The sequence below is a fragment of the Homalodisca vitripennis genome, chromosome X, assembly GCF_021130785.1.
Source record: "Homalodisca vitripennis isolate AUS2020 chromosome X, UT_GWSS_2.1, whole genome shotgun sequence".
In the NCBI taxonomy this organism is placed as follows: Eukaryota; Metazoa; Arthropoda; class Insecta; order Hemiptera; family Cicadellidae; genus Homalodisca; species Homalodisca vitripennis.
In genome coordinates this window covers 28,199,931-28,220,524 of record NC_060215.1, presented here as the reverse complement: position 1 = coordinate 28,220,524, position 20,594 = coordinate 28,199,931, and the positions used below count along the sequence as shown (strand labels likewise).

Sequence of the window (20,594 nt, the reverse complement as noted above, 5' to 3'; positions counted from 1 at the left end):
TGTTCCCGTTGGACAAATAATTGCTCAAGTTATTTGTTAATTTCTTGAAGAAGTCGGACTTGTTCTGCCAGAAACTAGTCAAGATACACAGGTTCTCCCTGGCCTTATAATGTTACCAAAATTGAATGTCTAGAGAAATTGGAATCCCCATGTGCATAAGTAAAACAAGAGGATGCTGAGTCTCACTCAATAACTCTTAACTCATTCTCAAGGAAGAGACTACAAAAGGAAAGTAAATAACGTAGAAAATACAATTTATCAAATGGCTTTTAAAAGGTCAGATCGAACCAAAATAACAACTAAAGAGATGGAAAGAAATGCAGCAGTCCTGGAAAGAGATTTAAGACTTAAAAATAAGTTCTGACTGCCGGTGTTCTGTCCCACATATGTATTAACCCTTTGTCTCACAGTTTGGTAGTACCATTCAATGCCGCAACCGCATATATACATATGCTACTGCCACACCGAGCAGCTGTTGTGTTTTGCTCTATAATCTGCGGGAACGGTGTGAATATCGAATATATCTTACATCCTTTTATTTACCCTACTACAACTCCTAATACTACTTTATGAGTGTAAAAAATAATACTATATGTCGGGCTAAGAACTTGAAAAAAATATACTATCTTTCCATATTATGACATGTAATTGTACAGATTTTTATAACTATTATAAAAAAATAGTATGCTTATTTCCATGTTTTCTCACTACATACAGACATATTATCTAATAATTTATGTACACAATTAACCTAACAATAAGGTTAATAGAATTTCTTAAGCAATTATTAAATTGCATAAATAGACTATAACGCTGAATAGTAAATAATGTGTACTATGGACATATAAAAATGAAATAAAATAAGTGTTGAGAAAATATAGCTTTCACTTTGTTAATTAATGAACGCTAATCCAAAGTTAGGCACCAACTGTATGGCACTTTAAGGGTTAAATTACCCAACTCTAACAAGAACATACAAAAAGTCATTGTGGTCTGTATAATGCTTAAATACCTATTTTTAACTCAAATCTATCAGATGGATTAGCTGCACACCGATTTACTGTTACAACATGAATAATCCATCCAACACATTTATATTGTGGAGCAATGTTATCTCTGTTTGTATCAAGTAGAAATATTATTATTGTATAGATCTCATAAACTATTAGTTTTGGATAACATTGTATTTTTTGGGGGTTAGTTTACTGTGATATTAACAAATAAAAAAGTTGTTAAATAATTGGTTGGAGCTATTTAAAAAATTGTCCAGTATCTGTAGATATTCCCAAATTAAATTGTCCCGATTTATTCACTGTCCGATGATTCCACATAGTTTAATACTTCCAGGTCTTAATAGAACTAGAATAGTGCAATTGTAATGGTTTGTTCAATTACTAAGGAATATAATCTAATTTCAGAACACTAATGGGCCGGATCTAACAAAAGAGAATGAACTTAGCACGCAAAAGGCGTTACTTGATACGAACGATGGCAGCCAGACAGATGATCGGTACACTGTTATCATCAGGTCAGTTTACTCCACAAGTACTTTACTTTTCTAATCTTGCATTCCTTTGTTCATCCTTTGTTTATGATGAACAATAAAACTAGCAGCAGTCAACAGTTTGGTTTTCTACTAAGTGTTGCGTTGCTTTGCTTATGGGTGAAGGTATTTTGATAAAATGTTATTAAATTATTGTGTACGAACATCACATAGGTTGTACCAAATGTAAAATTATGTAGAACTGTATTTAAAAGTGATTGTTATACAATAGTGTAGTCATACACACTCAAATTTAATTTATTTTGTTTATTCGCATTATGACAAATATTTCATTGGTAATTCTCAAAAATGATTTTAGTTATTGTTCTGCTTAACCCTGTTCATGCTTTATTCTGATATATTAGATTGTTCTAAACAAGTGTAAATAGCTATAGTCCACTCTTTTGTACCACTTGTTTTTTTATTTGATTTTACTTCACTTTTGACCATCCAAATTCTTTGAAATTGTTTCAAACAACTATGTTTTAACTATTCTATACAGAAAAAAATACTTTCATGGTCATTGCATTGTATAAATAAAAAAAACTTTTTGTGGTCACTACCTTTAGTATGTCTTGTAGGCGGAATATAAGCCCATGAGTATAAGTCTATTCAATAAAGTCTAATATCTTCCACACATTTCCAGCTAAAACATGAAATTTCACATAAATGTTACAAAGCAACCTAATAACAAAGTAGTCATTTGAAAGTTCACATAATGTTTTCCTGTACAAAAATGAGAGAAACAATTAAAATCTACAACAATATTTTGCAAAAGAAAATGTAATTACCCTTTAATTAAATTTTAAATATCTTCATTTAAAGATTTTCATATTCAATTAATTGACTATGTAAAATTTTCAATTGAGGATTAAATATGTCTTGGCGCGGTTTAGCTCTAATTAACTTTAAAAAATGCTTACCTGAACTACTTGTCAAATTAAACAGTTTATGTAACCTAATTTTTTAGAAGAAGCGTGAGTTAAGTGTTAGCCATATCTCTGAGGCTTGGCTTTTAACATGGCTTAATTTAAAACAGTATCATAAGTAGGTACTTGTCTCAAATTCCTAATTGTTCCACTGTAGAAACATAGATCGTTGTCTAAATTTTAGTGAATTGTTATGATTATCTGATAATATTAATGGGTTATCATTCGTATTCAGCATAGTTCTTCTTATAATAAAGTCAATATTGAATATTTAATTTTTTGTTTTGTTTAACACGTTCATGACAACAGCTTTTTCCGATCTATTTTATGTGCCATAGAATTTTTCACTAATAATGGCAAAAAAACCATCATTGGTTTTTTAACATTAAACGCATAAGTATAACGAGAAAAGTATGTAGGCTTGGAAATCTTGCAAAAAAATATTTCAATACGTTTTTAAAATTTTTCTCCGCTTAACCCAAGGGGTACCTAAAAAAATTAATTTACCTTAAAAATTAAGCAATCGTGCGCTCGATGGGGTACACTATAGTCTGAGGTATTTATTTAAGCGCGGGATCAGATTTAACAAACCATCAACAAATGCAAACAATAAAAACGCAATAAAGAAATGCATAGCAATGTGTACCCTTTCGGGTACACGACAGCGGTTGTGACAGATCACGTGTACCCAATGAGGTACACGTCGTTGTGAACGTGTTAAATGGTGCGTCAGTTTCTGTCTGGTCGTATAAGTTTACATTTAAACTTAAAATGTTTAAATTTTGATTAGGAACTAACTTAAAGAAAAGGTGAAAGAGGTGGATTTATATAGACATACACACTATACAGTGAGGACTTACAAATTTTTGCAATGTGAAAGGGAACATGAAAATGTTCATCATGGCCACTCGCACACGCACGGACATGTGCACTCGGCTCCCCAGTCCATGTCTTCTGTGGCTTGGATGGTGATCATGGGTGACGGACTCCACAACTTCACTGACGGGATGGCCATTGGAGCTGCCTTCTCAGCCAACATAGCCGGAGGCTTCAGTACGGCTCTTGCTGTCTTCTGTCACGAGCTTCCTCATGAGCTCGGTAAGTCTGTCTTTTTCTTAAAACTTGATCTATTTGTCCACTGGTTATAAAATTGGTTCTGCAGGTAATGAAATTAAGTGGATGATTATCCTTTGATGCATATACACTGCTGTATATTTACAGCAATATGTTTTCAATAATTACAGTAAGTTTACTAATACTCGAGCTACAATCCTGAGTTTTCTTGGATGAATGATCAACTGTGCTAATCATGAAAGCCCTATAAATTCAAGATCTATTATGACTGATTGCCAAAGATTGTATATGAAAACACAGGAACTACGGCTCAAAACAGTTGATATTACCCTTTGAGCTGATGCAGTAATACAAGAATCCAGGATTTTCTTCTCTCATCTTCATGTATTTTATCTTGATTGTTAATTATAAATTAATATTTTATAGTCAACAATCCATAAAATATCCAAATATCCAACAATCCATTGGTCAAAGTTAATTTTCAAAGACATTCTCAGTTGCTTGTTCTTTTTTTATCAATCAAGGTTTTATAACACAAATTTTTCTGTATTGTGTTTGTTGTGTCCATGAGCGGTATTCACAATTATTTTCTTTTAGATTTGTATTAGTTATTTTTTATGTATTTGGAAGTAGTAAAAAATTCTTAAATGAAATGTAGTTTTGGCTCTTTGCAAAATTTTTGTAGTCATTCTTTAATTGGAAAGTTATTTATAATTGCCTTTAGTCACTCTCCTGGGCATAGTCAAATACAACTGAATAAGAAAAGTTTGTATCAATAATATAAAGAAAAAAGGAGCCTAATTAAACTAAAGGGCTTCTGAAAAACAAATTAGATAAAGAAAAGTGCAGATTAAGTCAAGTGATACATGGGGCAATAATGTATCAATGATGTTGGATATTTTTGTTCAATACATTTTTTTTAAATGTGATAGTTTTTCAAAATATTTTACATAGCACAAAACTGTAATTTTTGTTCCTTGGTTTATGTGCTCAAATAAATATTATCATACTGTACAGTTTTTGTGTATTAATTGCTTTTATACATTTATTTTACTGTGTTTGCCGTTATTTATACATTAATAAACACCTTATGCTATCTAGAGGCAGCTTATGCACAATTAATTATGTGTGTCATCAACACTGGTGGTGTACGAGTATATAATGTCATAGACTGACCCACGAGTTAGTTCACAGAAAGAGTTTTGTAGTACAGAGCATATCTAAATCTAAAAACGCGAGTCACAAATGTAATAAGTCCAGTTACACACACAAACAACATAAATAAACTATATACAAATTTACATGGTTTTGAGGGGTTTTGATGTACTGCTGGTCTTCCTGATTTTCCCGGACGAGCAGGACATGTAGATGTTTTTATCTTCCTCTTTTTTCAGTTTTATAGCATGCTCTACAATCTTTTCGTTTCCAGTCACTCTTCTTATCCCATTCATCATTTTGAATTAGCTTGTTGATTTGGGTTTCGTGGTGGTGTGATAAATAAAGGAAGCTTGCTGCTTTGGGGGTAAAAAAACTCTCGATGAAACTTGTTCTAAAATCATACAAAAACAGTTTTTGTTAACTGTATGCAGGTTAAGGATCTGCATGGCATTGATAGTGATAATATATAACACATGAATAAATATTTTCTTGTACCACTGCAAGGTTTTACGCTCACAGAGGTTATAGGAGAGCATTTAGGCCACTCTATCAATGCTTTTTATATGGGTGTTGTATTGAAATATTGGCAAAGATTTTAGTTATTCTGCCCTCTTTTGTTTACAACAGTAAACATCTCATTTTAAAATTCATTTGACAAATACATTACAGTGCGTTTGTATCGCCATTTCCCCACCATGATTCCTTCCGCATACTATGCTTTTGTTTCCTTTTTTTCTAGTTGGACACTTTTCACTGCTGCCGGGTTATGCTTTCTATCTGCTCTCAAAGTTCCAGTGTAGTAGGTTAGGTGGGAAAGTAGCTTGGATGAATTATCGCATGGTCTTTCCAAGGTTTCCCTTCGTTAGTTTCACACCACCTTGGTAGGGATGGGTAAAATACTGCAGAACAGTTGTTTTGGAACAGTTGCACTCAGACGACGGTTTCGGGTCGAAACTGTTGTCTGAGATTGTTAATTGCAGTTGCAAGCTCGATGATGGTACTCTGGAGTTGATGGTACTACTGAGTGAGTGGCTGCAACTGAAACTATTACAACCGTTGCGGAGGAGTTTCCAGTTTTACCCATGGAGTCGTGCGACTTTGAGAAACTATGGAAGGTTACTGCAGCAGACAATTGCTTCATACACACAGTAGCATCTGTAGTATCTGTTGTATTGTGGAGCAGTTGTAGCGCAATGGCTGTTTGCAACCGTTGTCTAGTTGCAACTGAAACTTTGGGAACCGTTGCGTAGAATTCCCGGTTTTACCCCTGCCTACATCTTAGATAAGTAGTCTTTTCTCGACAAATCTACATCTTTCCCTGAGTAAATAAAAAAATAGACCAAAAAACTCAGTGAGAGCATATAACTTGATGCTGTACTTATGGCGTTTGCCTTTTATTTAAAGGCGAAACACCAATCTTCCTCGCCACAATACCATAGCTTCATCTAGTGACAACTCCTTACAAGGATAATATATCCCATCCTTTTGTTGTTGATATATTAACAACAAGCTTCATTTCTCTACTCGATCACTCAATGTGTTTGCATTTTCAGATGAAAAATGTTTGGATCTGAGTATGAGGAGGACCCGATCTCAGCTCTTGTATTCTCTAAAAATTGGCAAATGGTATGAACTACAGTAATCCTGGATCCGGTTGAGACGAATAGAACCAGAATGCAACAATAGGCCAATAAGTTTACTACTCCACCACTTCAATGTCCTTCCATCTTTTAACAAGAAATTGTGTAGTAGTAGTCCACAAAATAATTCCAAGGCAAATTTGTTTGCTTCAATGTAAATTTTGTCCAGTAACTAATTGTTCATCAACAAACAAAACCATTCAATTGGTAAACCGTTACTGGGTACATCTACTAATAGTCCACTGTTTTGGGTAAAGGAAATTCCTTAAGATCACAAGTTCTGTTAATCCATATGGGGATGGTTTCGACATTGTTGCCATCACTACCTGAACTGTCGACAGCAGTGTTTTTACTCTAATCACTATCTAAATCTGATGCATCGTCGTCAGTAGCACTATTTTCAGGTTCACGATTAGTACACATGAGGAAATACCAAACAAAAACTAATATAATACACTGTAACTGCACCCAAACTATCAACATACAGAACACACGTTACTAGCACAACTCAAAAACGCGGAAACCCGAAACGAACTTACAAGTCAAGGTCGACTCCGATCCACATGCCACGCTCACTAACACGCGCACTGAACGTGTTAAATAATTAGGCATAATTACATATTTTTTAAAACTTTTTTTGTATTTTGTATTATAAACTTCCAACAGTATGTGGGTAAGATTTTAGTCGTGCATAATACCTTTTGTGTTGCAGTAAGGGTATGGTTATTGAGTTTCTTTTTATTAACCACCTCAAGGAAGTCTCTGTGTTGCAAAATAAAATAATTTTCATACAGTAACTACTAAATACAGTGAAAGAGACTATCTCCCCCACACTATTCCACCATACAGGTAATCAGAGCTACTTGTAGTCTGTAGTGCATTTGGGTTTCTGGCCAGTTAATACGATACCAGTGAAGGGAGGTAATTAACGACTACTCCTCCTCCTCTCTACCCTCAATACTCCTCACTACTGATATCTATTATCTGCTCTATTCACTTAGTGTTACATCAAACTAACAAGACACTTATAGCCCGGTGCAACTTTGTCTGTTATGGTTCTAACAATAGAATTAGCAGGAACTTTTACATTGGTGTCGACTTGTTCTCAAACATTGCTAAAATCTGACTAGTCATTTTAATTAAGTCACTGTTTTTGTATCCTAAACCTTTCCACTGCACCAAGCTCATTATCTAGTGGGTTCAAATACTGATTGTCAAGCACCATTATATTCATCAATGTAAGCAGACGTTTTCAATTTTCAATCTATATTCCCACCTCCAGTATCCAATAAGTGTTGAGTTCAAAGTGATATTGCGGCTTTCCACAAGTTCTCAAGTTTTATTTGTGAAATGTCTGTCCAAAAAGTATTCGACCGCTGATCAGTAGGCGGCCATGGCGTAACCGATCGGCTCGAACCGGTTATTGGAGGGGAGGGCGAGCCTACTCCTTCCCATATTAGGCATTGAATACGATCCAGTCACTCAGTGAGTCACAGCGCTCTGTTCCGTACAGTACTGCCGCGTGTGTGCGTTTCATTTCAATATGACTAAACCTGTTGAGCAGCGCATTTGCATTAAATTTTGCCAAAAACTTGGCCATTCAGCATCAGAGACGATTAGTATGATACGGAAAGTTTATGGTGATGTGGCTATGGGCGATACACAAATAAAAGAGTGGTTTAGGTGGTTTAAAAATGGCCGCATATCAGTGGAGAGTGATGACCGATCTGGCAGGCCTTCAACAGCCAGAAACGCTGAAAATGTTGAACGTGTTCGTGCAGCAATTAATGAAAACCGTCGATTGACTGTCTGAGAGCTGGAAAAAGATTTAGGAATACCAAAATCGTCTGTATTTTACACGAAGATTTGAAAATGAACCGTGTTTCGGCAAAATTTGTTCCTCGGCTGCTGACAAAAGACCAAAAGAACTGTCGACTTGAAATCGCACAGGACAATCTGGATTTGATAAAAAGTGACCCAGGGCTATTTAAAAAAGTTATTACTGGTGATGAGTCATGGGTTTATGGCTACGACCCTGAAACAAAGGCTCAATCTTCACAGTGGAAAACTCGCGAAGAGCAACAGCCGAAAAAATCAAGACAAAGTCGAAGCAATGTCAAGACAATGCTGACAGTTTTTTTTTTTTTTTTGGACCTTGATGGCGATGTTCATCACGAGTATGCTCCAAGAGGCCAGACAGTGAATAAGGAGTATTATCTTGAGGTCCTAAGGCGGCTACGAGATGCAGTGCGAAGGAAACAACCTGAACTGTGGACAAGCCGTGACTGGATCCTGCACCACGACAACGCGCCAGCTCATTCCTCAAATCTTATTCAATATTTTTTGATCAAACACGACATCAACCAACTACGACAGCCTCCCTACAGTCCTGACATAGCTCCTTGTGACTTCTGGCTATTTCAAAACTAAAAATTGCTTTGAAAAGAGAAAGATTTGACGATGTTGAACAAATAAAACAAAATGCGACGAAGGTCCTGTTAACCATTCCGCAAAATTAATTTAAGGAGTGTTTCCGGAAGTGGGAGGAGCGTTGGGATAAGGTAGTGGCTTGAGGATGGGAGTACTTTGAAGGGGACTAGATTGCTGCCGAGTAACATCAGTTCATGCCAGACATCAAGATCGGATACTTTTTGGACACACCTTGTAGGGCTCATGAGGGACTCTAATGGTAAATTTATTGTTTTAACAATTCTGAATGTGATCAAAATTGTCATTGTATTTTGGTTCTTCACGGATTTCCTTGGTTAGGCTGTAGAATTTTCACAGGTTAGGTGTTAGTAAATACTTAAGAGTTAAGACAAACATGTGTACAAAGTTTCACATTAATCCATTCTGTAGTTTCAGAGATTATATAAAAAGTCGTTCAGTGGTATTTGGCTTTTATGTGTGTAGATTATCTACTGGAATGGCAGGAATTCAGATTCGACTTTAAACCACTGCCATGCTGTAGGCATTGTACATTAATTAGTGTATAAATATGCAAAAGACTATCTCTAACTGTCAATATTGATTCTAGGTGATTTCGCAGTTCTGCTGAAAGCAGGAATGAGTGCTAAGCAGGCCGTATTTTACAATCTCCTCTCTTCCATCCTTTGCTTTGTCGGAATGTGTTTTGGCATTTTCCTTGGCCACGATGAACATATGAGTCAATGGGTATTTGCCGCAGCAGCTGGGATGTTTCTGTACATTGCTCTTGTTGACATGGTAAGTATGTCTTCATGCTTCTTTTTGTTTTTCATATGGATAAGTTAGTGAAATTGTGCTGACAACCATGTAGAAGTTTTTACTGAAAATACATATTCCTCTAAATTAGCTTATTTTTTGCTCAACTTTGTCCAATCATAGATATTAATATGTGAAAATTGAACACTAAAATCTCAGCATGACAGTGGTACTGGTAGTTTTTTATTAGAATACTTTTTATGTGGTAAAATTGTGTAGGCTGCAACCAGTATGTACTCTCTTGACAGACTCCAAGAATCAATCGATCAAACAATAATTAATAGTATTATTGTGTAACAAAGTCAAATTAAGAGTTATTGGGAAAAAGAATGAGAATCAAATTTATAAAACTTTTCAAAAGAGCGCAATTCTTTATTCTTTTGTTACTTCTAAATCGGTTTTCATAGCTTTAAGTTTTGTTCAAATAAAGGGCCGAAGTGATTTATTCTAATGTATAACGATAACAGTAACCATTTAATATAATATAAACAATATATGTATGTAAGTCATGCATTGGAATAATACATAAAACTAGTTTATTAGTAGCCTCTAACTGCAGTTGAGGCTACTAATGCTACTAATGCCTCTAAAAGCAATTATCTAACTTTAAAATGATTCTCATCCATGGAAGAAATATGTTTAGTTTTAATTAAAATAAGAATTCTTTGTTGAGAAGTTGAGGGTAATTGAAAACAATTTATATTTAGCCAATGTATATGCAATAGCTTAACACATATTGCTTAGTTGTATATTTTAGAGTTGAAAAGCAGTCAGTTACTCCATGGAAGGTAGCTTACTGTGTCAGTGTGTTCTTCATTTCTCAGAATTGATGTCTGGGATTTGTTGCAGATTCCAGAATTGACAAGCAGTCGCTCCAAGGAAGGTGGCTCACTGTGTCAGTGTGTTCTTCATTTCTCAGGATTGATGTCTGGGATTTGTTGCAGATTCCAGAATTGACAAGCAGTCGCTCCAAGGAAGGTGGCTCACTGTGTCAGTGTGTTCTTCATTTCTCAGGATTGATGTCTGGGATTTGTTGCAGATTCCAGAATTGACAAGCAGTCGCTCCAAGGAAGGTGGCTCACTGTGTCAGTGTGTTCTTCATTTCTCAGAATTGATGTCTGGGATTTGTTGCAGATTCCAGAATTGACAAGCAGTCGCTCCAAGGAAGGTGGCTCACTGTGTCAGTGTGTTCTTCATTTCTCAGGATTGATGTCTGGGATTTGTTGCAGATTCCAGAATTGACAAGCAGTCGCTCCAAGGAAGGTGGCTCACTGTGTCAGTGTGTTCTTCATTTCTCAGAATTGATGTCTGGGATTTGTTGCAGATTCCTGAGTTGACAAGCAGTCACTCCAAGGAAGGTGGTTCACTGTGTCAGTGTGTTCTTCATTTCGCAGGATTGATGTCTGGGATTTTTATCATGCTCTTGATTGCAGTCTATGAGCACGATCTCAAAACAGCTTTTGATCAATGATGTGGTGAGTTAAACATATTCTTACTGAAGCATAAGACTGTAATTGATTATGTTATTTCTAAATATCTGATCATTCTATGTTTATGGAGTTTGCACACCGTTTGTGTAAAAAATTAAAAACAGTCCATAAACATGGACTGAACTTACATCGGCAGAACTCTCTGAACTGGAATCGGAATCATCCTGTTTACTCATAAAGTCTTCCACTAGTTTATTGTCGTCCTCTATATTGCGTAAATACAATAATAAACACACATACACAGTCACCTTACACCATACACTACACACAATACAGCACAGCCAGCGAACAAAAAATGCGAACCACAAACGGATTGCAAATAAACAACATATGAAACAGGCACAACACGCGGCAAACATCACAACGTTCCATGGTAACTGCTAGGCTCACACTGAGGCAATGGCGGCCAAGCGAGCAGATGTCTGCTATTGTTGTCATCCGCATGGCACGCTAGTATTGCATGACAACAAGTAATTGTCATCACCCGCAGCGAATGTGTTAAGGTTGCTCAAGTTGTCATTGTCCTTGTGATATAAAACTAAAGAAGGCTGTCAGCAAGATCGTCTCTTGATTCAAATTGAAATAATGTGTATACATTAATAAAATCATTTTAATTGTGTATTATTTGAAGAATTAGTATTTTCTCAGATATGCATGTAAAAATTTATAATAGCATCAACACATCATTAATTAAAATATTACTTCACTAGAATGAATGTCTTAACTGTTTTGTTTAGTTTCAGAACTCGTCTGAAGACTGTGCTAACAACGTTTGGGTGTCTGCCTGACGGTGCTATGTGATTGTTCCAGTCGATTTTTTAGTCAAGCATTTAATAGTTTGAACTGTATACCATGAGTACTTTTCTGTATAGTTTTCTGTACAGTTTGTTATAGTTAGTTTGAACAAAAACCTCTCTGTGAACTAACTTGTATTTAAGTCATATTATATTTTAATAATGCTGTGTAACATAGATAAATTGTTGGTACAATACTGTGAGCCAGTCCAATACGGCCCAGAAGTATTTAATTGTTGTATTGAATTTTAAAGTCGGAATTGTAAAAATTGTTAATAGCTTTAATCCCTTCACATGTTTTATAACTGCCACGTAATATGAAAATGGAACATTGAAGGGTTATGGTGATATCTACTGAGATTAGGGGTTGCAGGTAGTTAATTGTGTTTTTTTATTTACTGCCGTTCAATCCAGTGATTATTTATTTATTTTTTATGTATTTTCCATTCAATAGAGTAATGAAGTAAGTTTTAAACCACAAACAATAAAATCAAATAATCCTTTTCTCATTTTGTTGTACAATGATTGTACAGAATGATCTCACTAAACTACCAAACATTTGATTATAATCAATTTATTGCATTATTGATAAAAAAATAAAGCTTAATGTTAACAGTCAGTAAGATATTAACCCTCCATCTGACCATATAGTGACTTCTACATTGGTAAGGTAATTTCGGCCAATTTGCAAGAGGTTTTATATCTGCACTGCTAGCAGTTACCCCAGTGTTATGGCTGGCCCAAAGAATTCAACAAACACCAATACAGATGCATACTGCCAAAAAAAGTAGTACATACTTTACATTTTTATCAGAAAACATTTTGTTTTGTAAATAAGTGTATATATGTTATAATCCTTTTGTACACTACAAAACTGTGTATATTTTGTACATTTATAGTATCTTACTATATCAAGTCATGTGAAAGTTACATATAGTGAAACTTAGAAAATAAAAAGTTTACAATTCAAATTTTAAAATTTATGTACAAATAAAAAAACATTACTCCAGTAAGTACACATTTTTATTATTTTAAAATTTTATCTGGTTTCTAACAAAAAAATTGATACGTAACACTTATTAATCTGAAAAAAATGCTGACAAAAACCAGTGTATCGTTCTGGGAGTTTCAGTCGGGAGGGATAAAGGCAAACAGAAAATATGTAAGAGCCAGTAATTGATAACATTAATTGTACTAATATTCTGGGGGCAACTATGGAAGGTTTCTTTTCTGTACTGGTGTCTACTTATTCTACAGATTGCTAACTAACTGCACTTCGGTAATTTCTGTAGCAGATAACTTTCTCATGCATTCTTCATCTATTGGCCGGCAGTGGGTTATATTCGGGACCACGATACTTTTGCAGAACTGTAAACAGGTCAATAACGTGGTCAAAATACGATTGTTAAACTATGATTTCAGAATATTACAATTATTGATGAGGAAAGTTGAATCTCGAATCCAAATAAGTCTATTCGCGGATTTTTAACTTTTTGTATGTAAAAAATCTAGATAGATAAGCAAATTAACAAATTACAAATAATATTTTAATTATAATTAGTATTTTCTGTTTATTTTGGCGCATCATCACCAGTCTGCTACGTCCATTAATGGACAACTGATCGGAAGTACTCAAATTACCCATACTTACAAAAAATTCCCTTTGAAATATAAATAATTTTAAGCCTTCTGACATTGATGCTGTCACTAACTGCTTAACAACTTAATATATTACTTACGATGAGGATTATTGGAAATTTTAATACCCATTTGGTGTAGTTTAAATTGTTGGGTACACGTATCTACCGTATTTGTTGGGTTTAATAAACTCTGATGGTTTAGTATGTGGTAGAAATGAAGGTGACAAACCGACTCATTCCAAGTGGTCCTGTAGTAGGAGGGTTAATATTATTACAACAAATGAAAGTTGCAAATATCATAATATAGCCAAATTGTTTAAAAAGCACTTTTAATAATACTTAGAGTTCAGAGTAAAAATAAATTTTCATGTTCAAAATGTGAATGAAAGGATTTCATTTTTCTGATTTGCTTTGCAATGTAATATGATGTTATGGAAATAAAAAAAAGTTTGGACTTGAATTTAACAGTCAAGTAATATTCACATATGAAACATAATTGAAGTTTATAAAAAACAGCTTCAATTAAATTTGTTCTTCAATTTTTTGTTGAATAAATATAAAGCATTATAGTTTTAGTCAGAAAATGAAGTTCATCTTTCCAGAAACATATTTCTTCCCTTTGTTGTTCCAAATATAAATTAATAAATTATGTAGTACCCACAAATGCTTTCTATTAATTTGATATTACTTCATAATCAATGGAAAGATTGCTTTTCTTATTCCTGAGTTCTTTTTCTTTATTTAGGACTTAGAAGTAACGTGTAACATTTATTTTTGTCTTACCTGCAGCCTCTAAACATTTTCAGATAAGGAAAATATACAGTAGAGATAGGTATAAATTAGGTTATGATCGAGATAAATGTGAAACACTGCAAATTAATTAGTCTTAACAAATAGTAAACTGTGTTATTTTAGATTTTAATACTGTATTTGACTTGCCTTTCTTGTTGTTTGTGCAGGATAACCACCAAGGTTTGCTTAATTAGTTGTATTTGTGTTTTAAACATCAATGGGTCTACTGTTTGCACTTATTTTATCATTTCGTTTAGTTTGCCTTATTGCAATATAAGTTACAGGGATTTTCTTTTACCTCATTGCAGCTTGAAGTCTTTACCGCAAGACAAAACATAGTGTGGTGTCAGCCCTTAGATAAAGAATTTATGGTTTGTTTGTATAGTATTCTTTGTTGTTTCGTTTATTTGCAGAGAAAAGCATTTTAAATCCAGATTTTTTGAATCTGGGATATCTCAGATCGAGGACCAGTGATATCGTACGATACTTAACTTATTTTAACAGTATACATTTGTATTGTATTCTCCTGTACTATATTTTTAAGTATCTATGGAGAGAGATGTTGTTTCAAGTTACTGTAGTATTTTTTTATGTTTGTCAGTTTTTTGCTGGTATTCAACAAACAATTAACATTTTGTAAAAAAGAGTTGGTGGTTGCAGTTATTTTAACCCTTAAAGCTTGTCTCCTTTTTGGGCACATATCTGTAATATATACATTATAGATGCATCACATGAATCTCTAATGTAATTAAAAAAAACACTCTCCTCCAATGGACATGTTTCAAGATGGACATATGTCATTATCACCATTGTTTATACACCAAGTTACATTATAAAATTTATAGTTATCACTTTTCTAGGTATAAAATAACACATGATAATTACACAAATTAGAACGATTTAAAAAATCTTGTACTTGAAATCATAATATAACGGATTGCCGGGAGCTCTCATAATTCAGAGATACTTAAGGATATTATTGATGTGTAATCACATGAGAGAAAATGGAAATACGTCTGAGAACGTTAAGTTCATAATCCTCGTCAACGATGTCGTTGTTGATGTGCTCAAGGAACCACAATTACTCTCGTTTCTGTCTCAAACCCACCATCAACAGTGCTCAGTTATGAAAAACTCTGTCACAGAATGAAATAAATTTAAAATAGTTTTGTTGAAAAGTTAAATTTAATTATCATTGTTTGTTTGTGTCTGAAATCGATTTAGGATACCAAATAAGTTGTCAATAGTTTAACTTATCAGTTAATAAGGTAAAGCTCCAAAAGATCTGTAAAACGTTATCATTATAATAAATTTGAACTAAATTCATTTACATTTTTGATCTCCACAAGGGAGACATTTTTAATCAATGTTTGTTGTTTGGGTCTAAAACTGAATAAGGATCACCAGATAGGTAGTCACTGCTGCATCCATTGTAGCTAACATTGACCTGCTGATCTTGAAACTCCTCAGAAAACTCTACATTTTGAACAGCCAGTTGTAGCAAAAACAATTCTAATTGTTTCTTTATTCCTGCATCCAAATCTTTGTTGATCAGCTTGCAGATTATTGGTGACATCTGGTCCGCAGCTTGAGTGACATCAGAGCTCGAAGAGACAATCTGTAGCAGGTAGCAGATGTGACACGATGTCCAGATTCCTTTCTCAATAAGGCTTAATGGATATTCAGACTCAATAAACGGGGGAAAAAGTGTAAAGGGTAATAGTGACATGTACAAATTTAAAGCAGATTAAACTCATTAAGAGGTCACAATAAAAGGCATTGACTAGGTATGCAGCTTCGCGTATCATTTGGTAAGCGCTCATAAATGTCTTGATTCAAAAAAAAAATCTCCAATGATCCAATAAAAAATGATTGAAGTTTCTGTCTTGTCCCCGATTTTTACATCGAGGATACTGGCAAAGTACCAGTTGCTTGTAGCTCTGAATGATTACTTCTTGTCTGATCCTAGCGTTAATTAGTCTGAACCTCGTCACAATACAGTGAGTGAGTTTTTTAAAACTGGACCAATATACATATCTGAATATAGGTAGCAACCATCAAGCAAACAATAAGTATGATATGTGAGATAATGAATTCATAATCTTGTGCCAAGTTAAAAATTTGGTATAGGTAGGTTCCTCCAGATATTATAGGAGTAACTGTGAGAATAGCAATGAGTGCAGTGAACTTCACTGTCATCCAACGTTTTGACGGCGGCAATTGCAGACTGTGATCAAATCTCTCCAGAGTGTCACAAACGTCCAAGAACCTCGAGTACTTTCTGGCACAGTTGTAGAAACTGAAAACTGCTGTCATCATTATAGTTACATTGAATATGATGTAAGCATTTACGTTGGTATTGGTATTAGAAACCATTAAGAGACCTTTTGATAAATTCACATAAAGGACAAAACTCAGAAGTCCCTGTTTGTAGTATAGTCACAGTCAAGCCCCAACAGAACACTGCTGGAGAAAAAGTCAGCCTCTTGCCTGTAGCTGACTCTGACGTGTATTTCAGTGGGAACCCCATACATACTTGATAAAAGTAGAGAGATATTTTTGAGAGAACACAAATGCTGATATATTCTTTTAACGTGGGGATTCAACACTGTGTTAGCAATTTGATTGCAATAATCATATTATATTTGAAGTAAATTCTTTTTTTAACAAAAAAGCTTATACTTCTTTCGTTTGGATTTTTTTAATAATTTATATAGAGCATTTAATATTCAAATATTAACAACTTTTATTAATTATAGAGTGCAAAGAATGATTAGATATTCATTGTGTTATTCTTTCCAGCCAATAGTTTAGCAGATATATATGTGTTGATGCACTTCTTTAAAATAAATATTACAACTAATAACACGTACAAGTACAAAAAAGCACATACAAGTTGCTTTGAAGCACAATCACTTTTCCAAATGGAATCGTGTTGAAGATGTTGGTCAAAGTGTCAAACGATTGACTAACACTCGATATTCAATATCATTAAGTTCTAATAATTCTTTGTTTTAAAAATCACTTCCCCTAAAACATATTTAAAAGGGTTATAAAAGAACAATGTTTATTTCATCTTGTGAATTGCTATAACATGTGTCGACTCAATTTATAGTTTGAATTAATAATTTGAGGGCACAATCGAAACACAAAATTAAATTTCTGACAAGAAAGGACCTGTGACTTTTTGTTGTGTTTCTATTGGTTAAGCCACAAAACACGTTCAAAATTAAAATTTTATTAGATCTATGCAATTTTCCATCATTATTTGTGTTTAAAGGAAAATTGTTATCGATCTAGAGGTCGGAACACAAATTTAATGCAAATTCATCATAGGAAATTAAGTGAATTTCCAAAAAGGTCATTTGATATTTCCTGGTATCACTATTTTTCTTCCTGAAAATACCCCTCAACTTCAAAACTTTAGTACATTTTTGTCAATTTCATACCTTAAATTATTCTGTTACTCTGTTTTACTACTACATTTCGTCCTATTAAGTTCGGTCTCGAGAACAAGTTAATTTTTCAACTAAATCAATTGTTTACTTTTACATACTACACATCGTTTGGCTGAGCGTTAGCGAAGCATTACTACCCACACCATTCTCGAGAATGAATACAACTGTGAACATGAAACTAGGAAACCTCACGTTCGAATTTAACCAACCACCATATCCTTCTTATCCTCAACTGTTATTAACACACCACTTAGGGGCATAGCCCTCAGCGAGCTGAAGGCGAGTTTTAAATTATAACTATCGATCATTTGATTTAGCACAAAATTAATGAGTATTGAAATTAAATAAAGTTATGTAACAGTTTCAACTGTTACATGTTACAGTTTCAACTGTTACATGTTAATAGCATTACAGTTTAACTTAATCACCAGCTGTAAAGTCGAAGTATAATAATTGAAGCTTCAAAACAGCGAGGAATTTTATTTATATTTTAATGAATAAGCAATACATTGGAAAGTATGAATCACAAAAACAACAGCACATGAATTCTGAAACATTATTTATTTAGTGAACATTTTGTTAAGTTTTTTCAATATGCCAATAGCGCTAATATACATTATAATAAACATTATTTTATAAAAGCTATAACTGTAAGATTTCATAAAACATTTTTTAGTTATTTATTAAGAATCATAATTTACATATGTCGTACAATTCATACAAAACTTTTCATATATATTAACCACATAAAAATGTCTAAACTTAAATTTTATGGTTCTAAATATTTTGCACACCATCATACTTTGATTCTAAGTGGCAAACCAGGCATCTTTATGAACTTATTTCAAAATTCTCCTTAAGTACAATAAAAGTTCCCATAGTCAAATTGTGGGAACTGTCAATTCATTGTTAGTAAAATGATAAAATTGATTTTCAATCATCATGAAGTACACTGAACAATCCCATGTAAAATTCTAAATTCGTAATCAATGAAATTAGAGTTTAGGAGCAATAGCATCGACAGTTCTTCCATTGCCACAGTTTCTTTAAAGAGATCGAGCAGTGATTCATGTTCAAGGTTATCAGCGATTTTTAAATGACCTTCAAGAAAAATCATGTGTTTCTATCATTACAGCTAAGTGTGCTCTTTTAAACATCCAAGGTGGTGGACAGAAATCAAACACAGCTGCGTTCCAAAGAAAAAAAATTTCAAAATCCAATGTATAAACACAGATGTTTTGTCATAAACAATATCCAGCTTATGAAAGGAGCAATGGAAAGAAGCAATTTCATGTGCTGTGCTGTCAAATGTAGAAAAGGGGATCTTTTTAATACAGCAATCTACTGATTAAATATAGATTATGGTTCCAGGAATCTCGTATTTAACATGATTCAAATTGATTTTTTTTACTGTGCTCAAATGCAAATTATCAAACACAACTGTATTTATAAATTAATTTGAATATTGTTTTATCCATTAGTATAGAAAAATATGTCCTTGTTATAACAACAGAAATGCTATGGCCTCGCATGTATTGCTACACACACAAACACGTGTGTGCGTACGTTTGACCAATCAGTAGATAAAATGGTCAAAGCTATTGCATAACTGAAACACCAAAATTTTAGCATAAAATGAATTATGTAAATTTAAGCTGGAAATAAATGTTCACGTGAAAATATGAACTTCAATGAAATTTCACAAAATATATAATCACAGATAACTCATAGCATAATACTTCAGTAATTTGAAGTTTATATTTTGTTACTTTCATTTTTAAGTTATATAAGATTAAATCTAAGAGGCATTTAAATGAATTAGAAATACAAAATTATTACGAAGAGTTTGACTTGCTTGGAATTTGTGTATGATATTCAACTTCACTCAGTCAAACGTTGACAGTGTATGTTAACAAAATCTGAAAAAGCTATGTTGCTATCATTTTTACTATTTCAGTAAATACATATTTTAATGCATTTTTTAACAAAAGTAAAGTATTTAAAACTAGTGCGTATTTACAAATATAAATGATTGGGATTTACTTTTAACTGTAAAACCTGGTTACAATAATTGGTAACCCTGTATAATAAAGCACAATGGTTAATAGATTAGGCAACTCACATTTCACTGCTTATACATATCCATAATTATTTTAAATCATTTAAGGCACAATAAGTTAGGACTCTGCAGTCGAAATCAGCTTGATCATAATTATAAAAGGTACATTACAACAATTTAACAAACAATAATATATAATGATTAATGTTCTAATATGTATTAACTAATCAATATTCTAATATGTAACTTGCAGAGTAGTTGACAAAATAAGTGCTCCGTGGGATCTGATGACATTCCAAAAAAAAACTAACCAATTAACACATAATAAAAACGGTATTATCATATTCTTTCCAAGTGTTTGGTTTGTTCCCAACAAAATTTAAAATTGCAAAGATCACTCCAATGTTTCAAAAGGAGAATTGTAAGTAAATCTCCAGTGTCCGACCAAAAATATTTTAACATTTTTTTTAATAGAAATATCCTAAATTCTATTATCCTTTCAGACCCTTCATCATCAATAAAAAACTTCAAACAAAGGAATGTTCCTGGAATTGTTATACTCAAGCAATGGTTCAACAACGATGTCAATTGCATTTATATATTTTTAAGGACAAATAAAGAATCTTGAATGAAGGGAAAATTCCACTTCCTGCAGTTGGCAAGTGTCGGTGAAAACAATAAGCCCATTGTCATTCCTTTTAGTCACTCCCATTAAAAGCTGCTGATTGTCTCTGGGTGGCGTTTCATTGGGTTTAGGAAAGTAATATGAGTGCA

General features: G+C 33.5%; 1 protein-coding gene across 6 annotated transcripts in view; it reads left to right on the top strand.

Annotated features, from left to right (window-relative positions):
- LOC124368845 (zinc transporter foi-like) overlaps positions 1–14,949 on the top strand; it is a 73,815-nt gene extending 58,866 nt beyond the window's left edge. For all 6 annotated transcript variants that reach the window (XM_046826280.1, XM_046826282.1, XM_046826284.1 and 3 more), the window contains 5 exons: positions 1,419–1,528; positions 3,353–3,570; positions 9,382–9,569; positions 10,912–11,062; positions 11,815–14,949. In XM_046826280.1, coding sequence (XP_046682236.1) covers positions 1,419–1,528; positions 3,353–3,570; positions 9,382–9,569; positions 10,912–11,058 — 663 coding nt within the window. In that variant the 3' untranslated portion in view covers positions 11,059–11,062; positions 11,815–14,949. The remainder of the gene's footprint in view (positions 1–1,418; positions 1,529–3,352; positions 3,571–9,381; positions 9,570–10,911; positions 11,063–11,814) is intronic.
- The last annotated feature ends 5,645 nt before the right edge of the window (positions 14,950–20,594 follow it).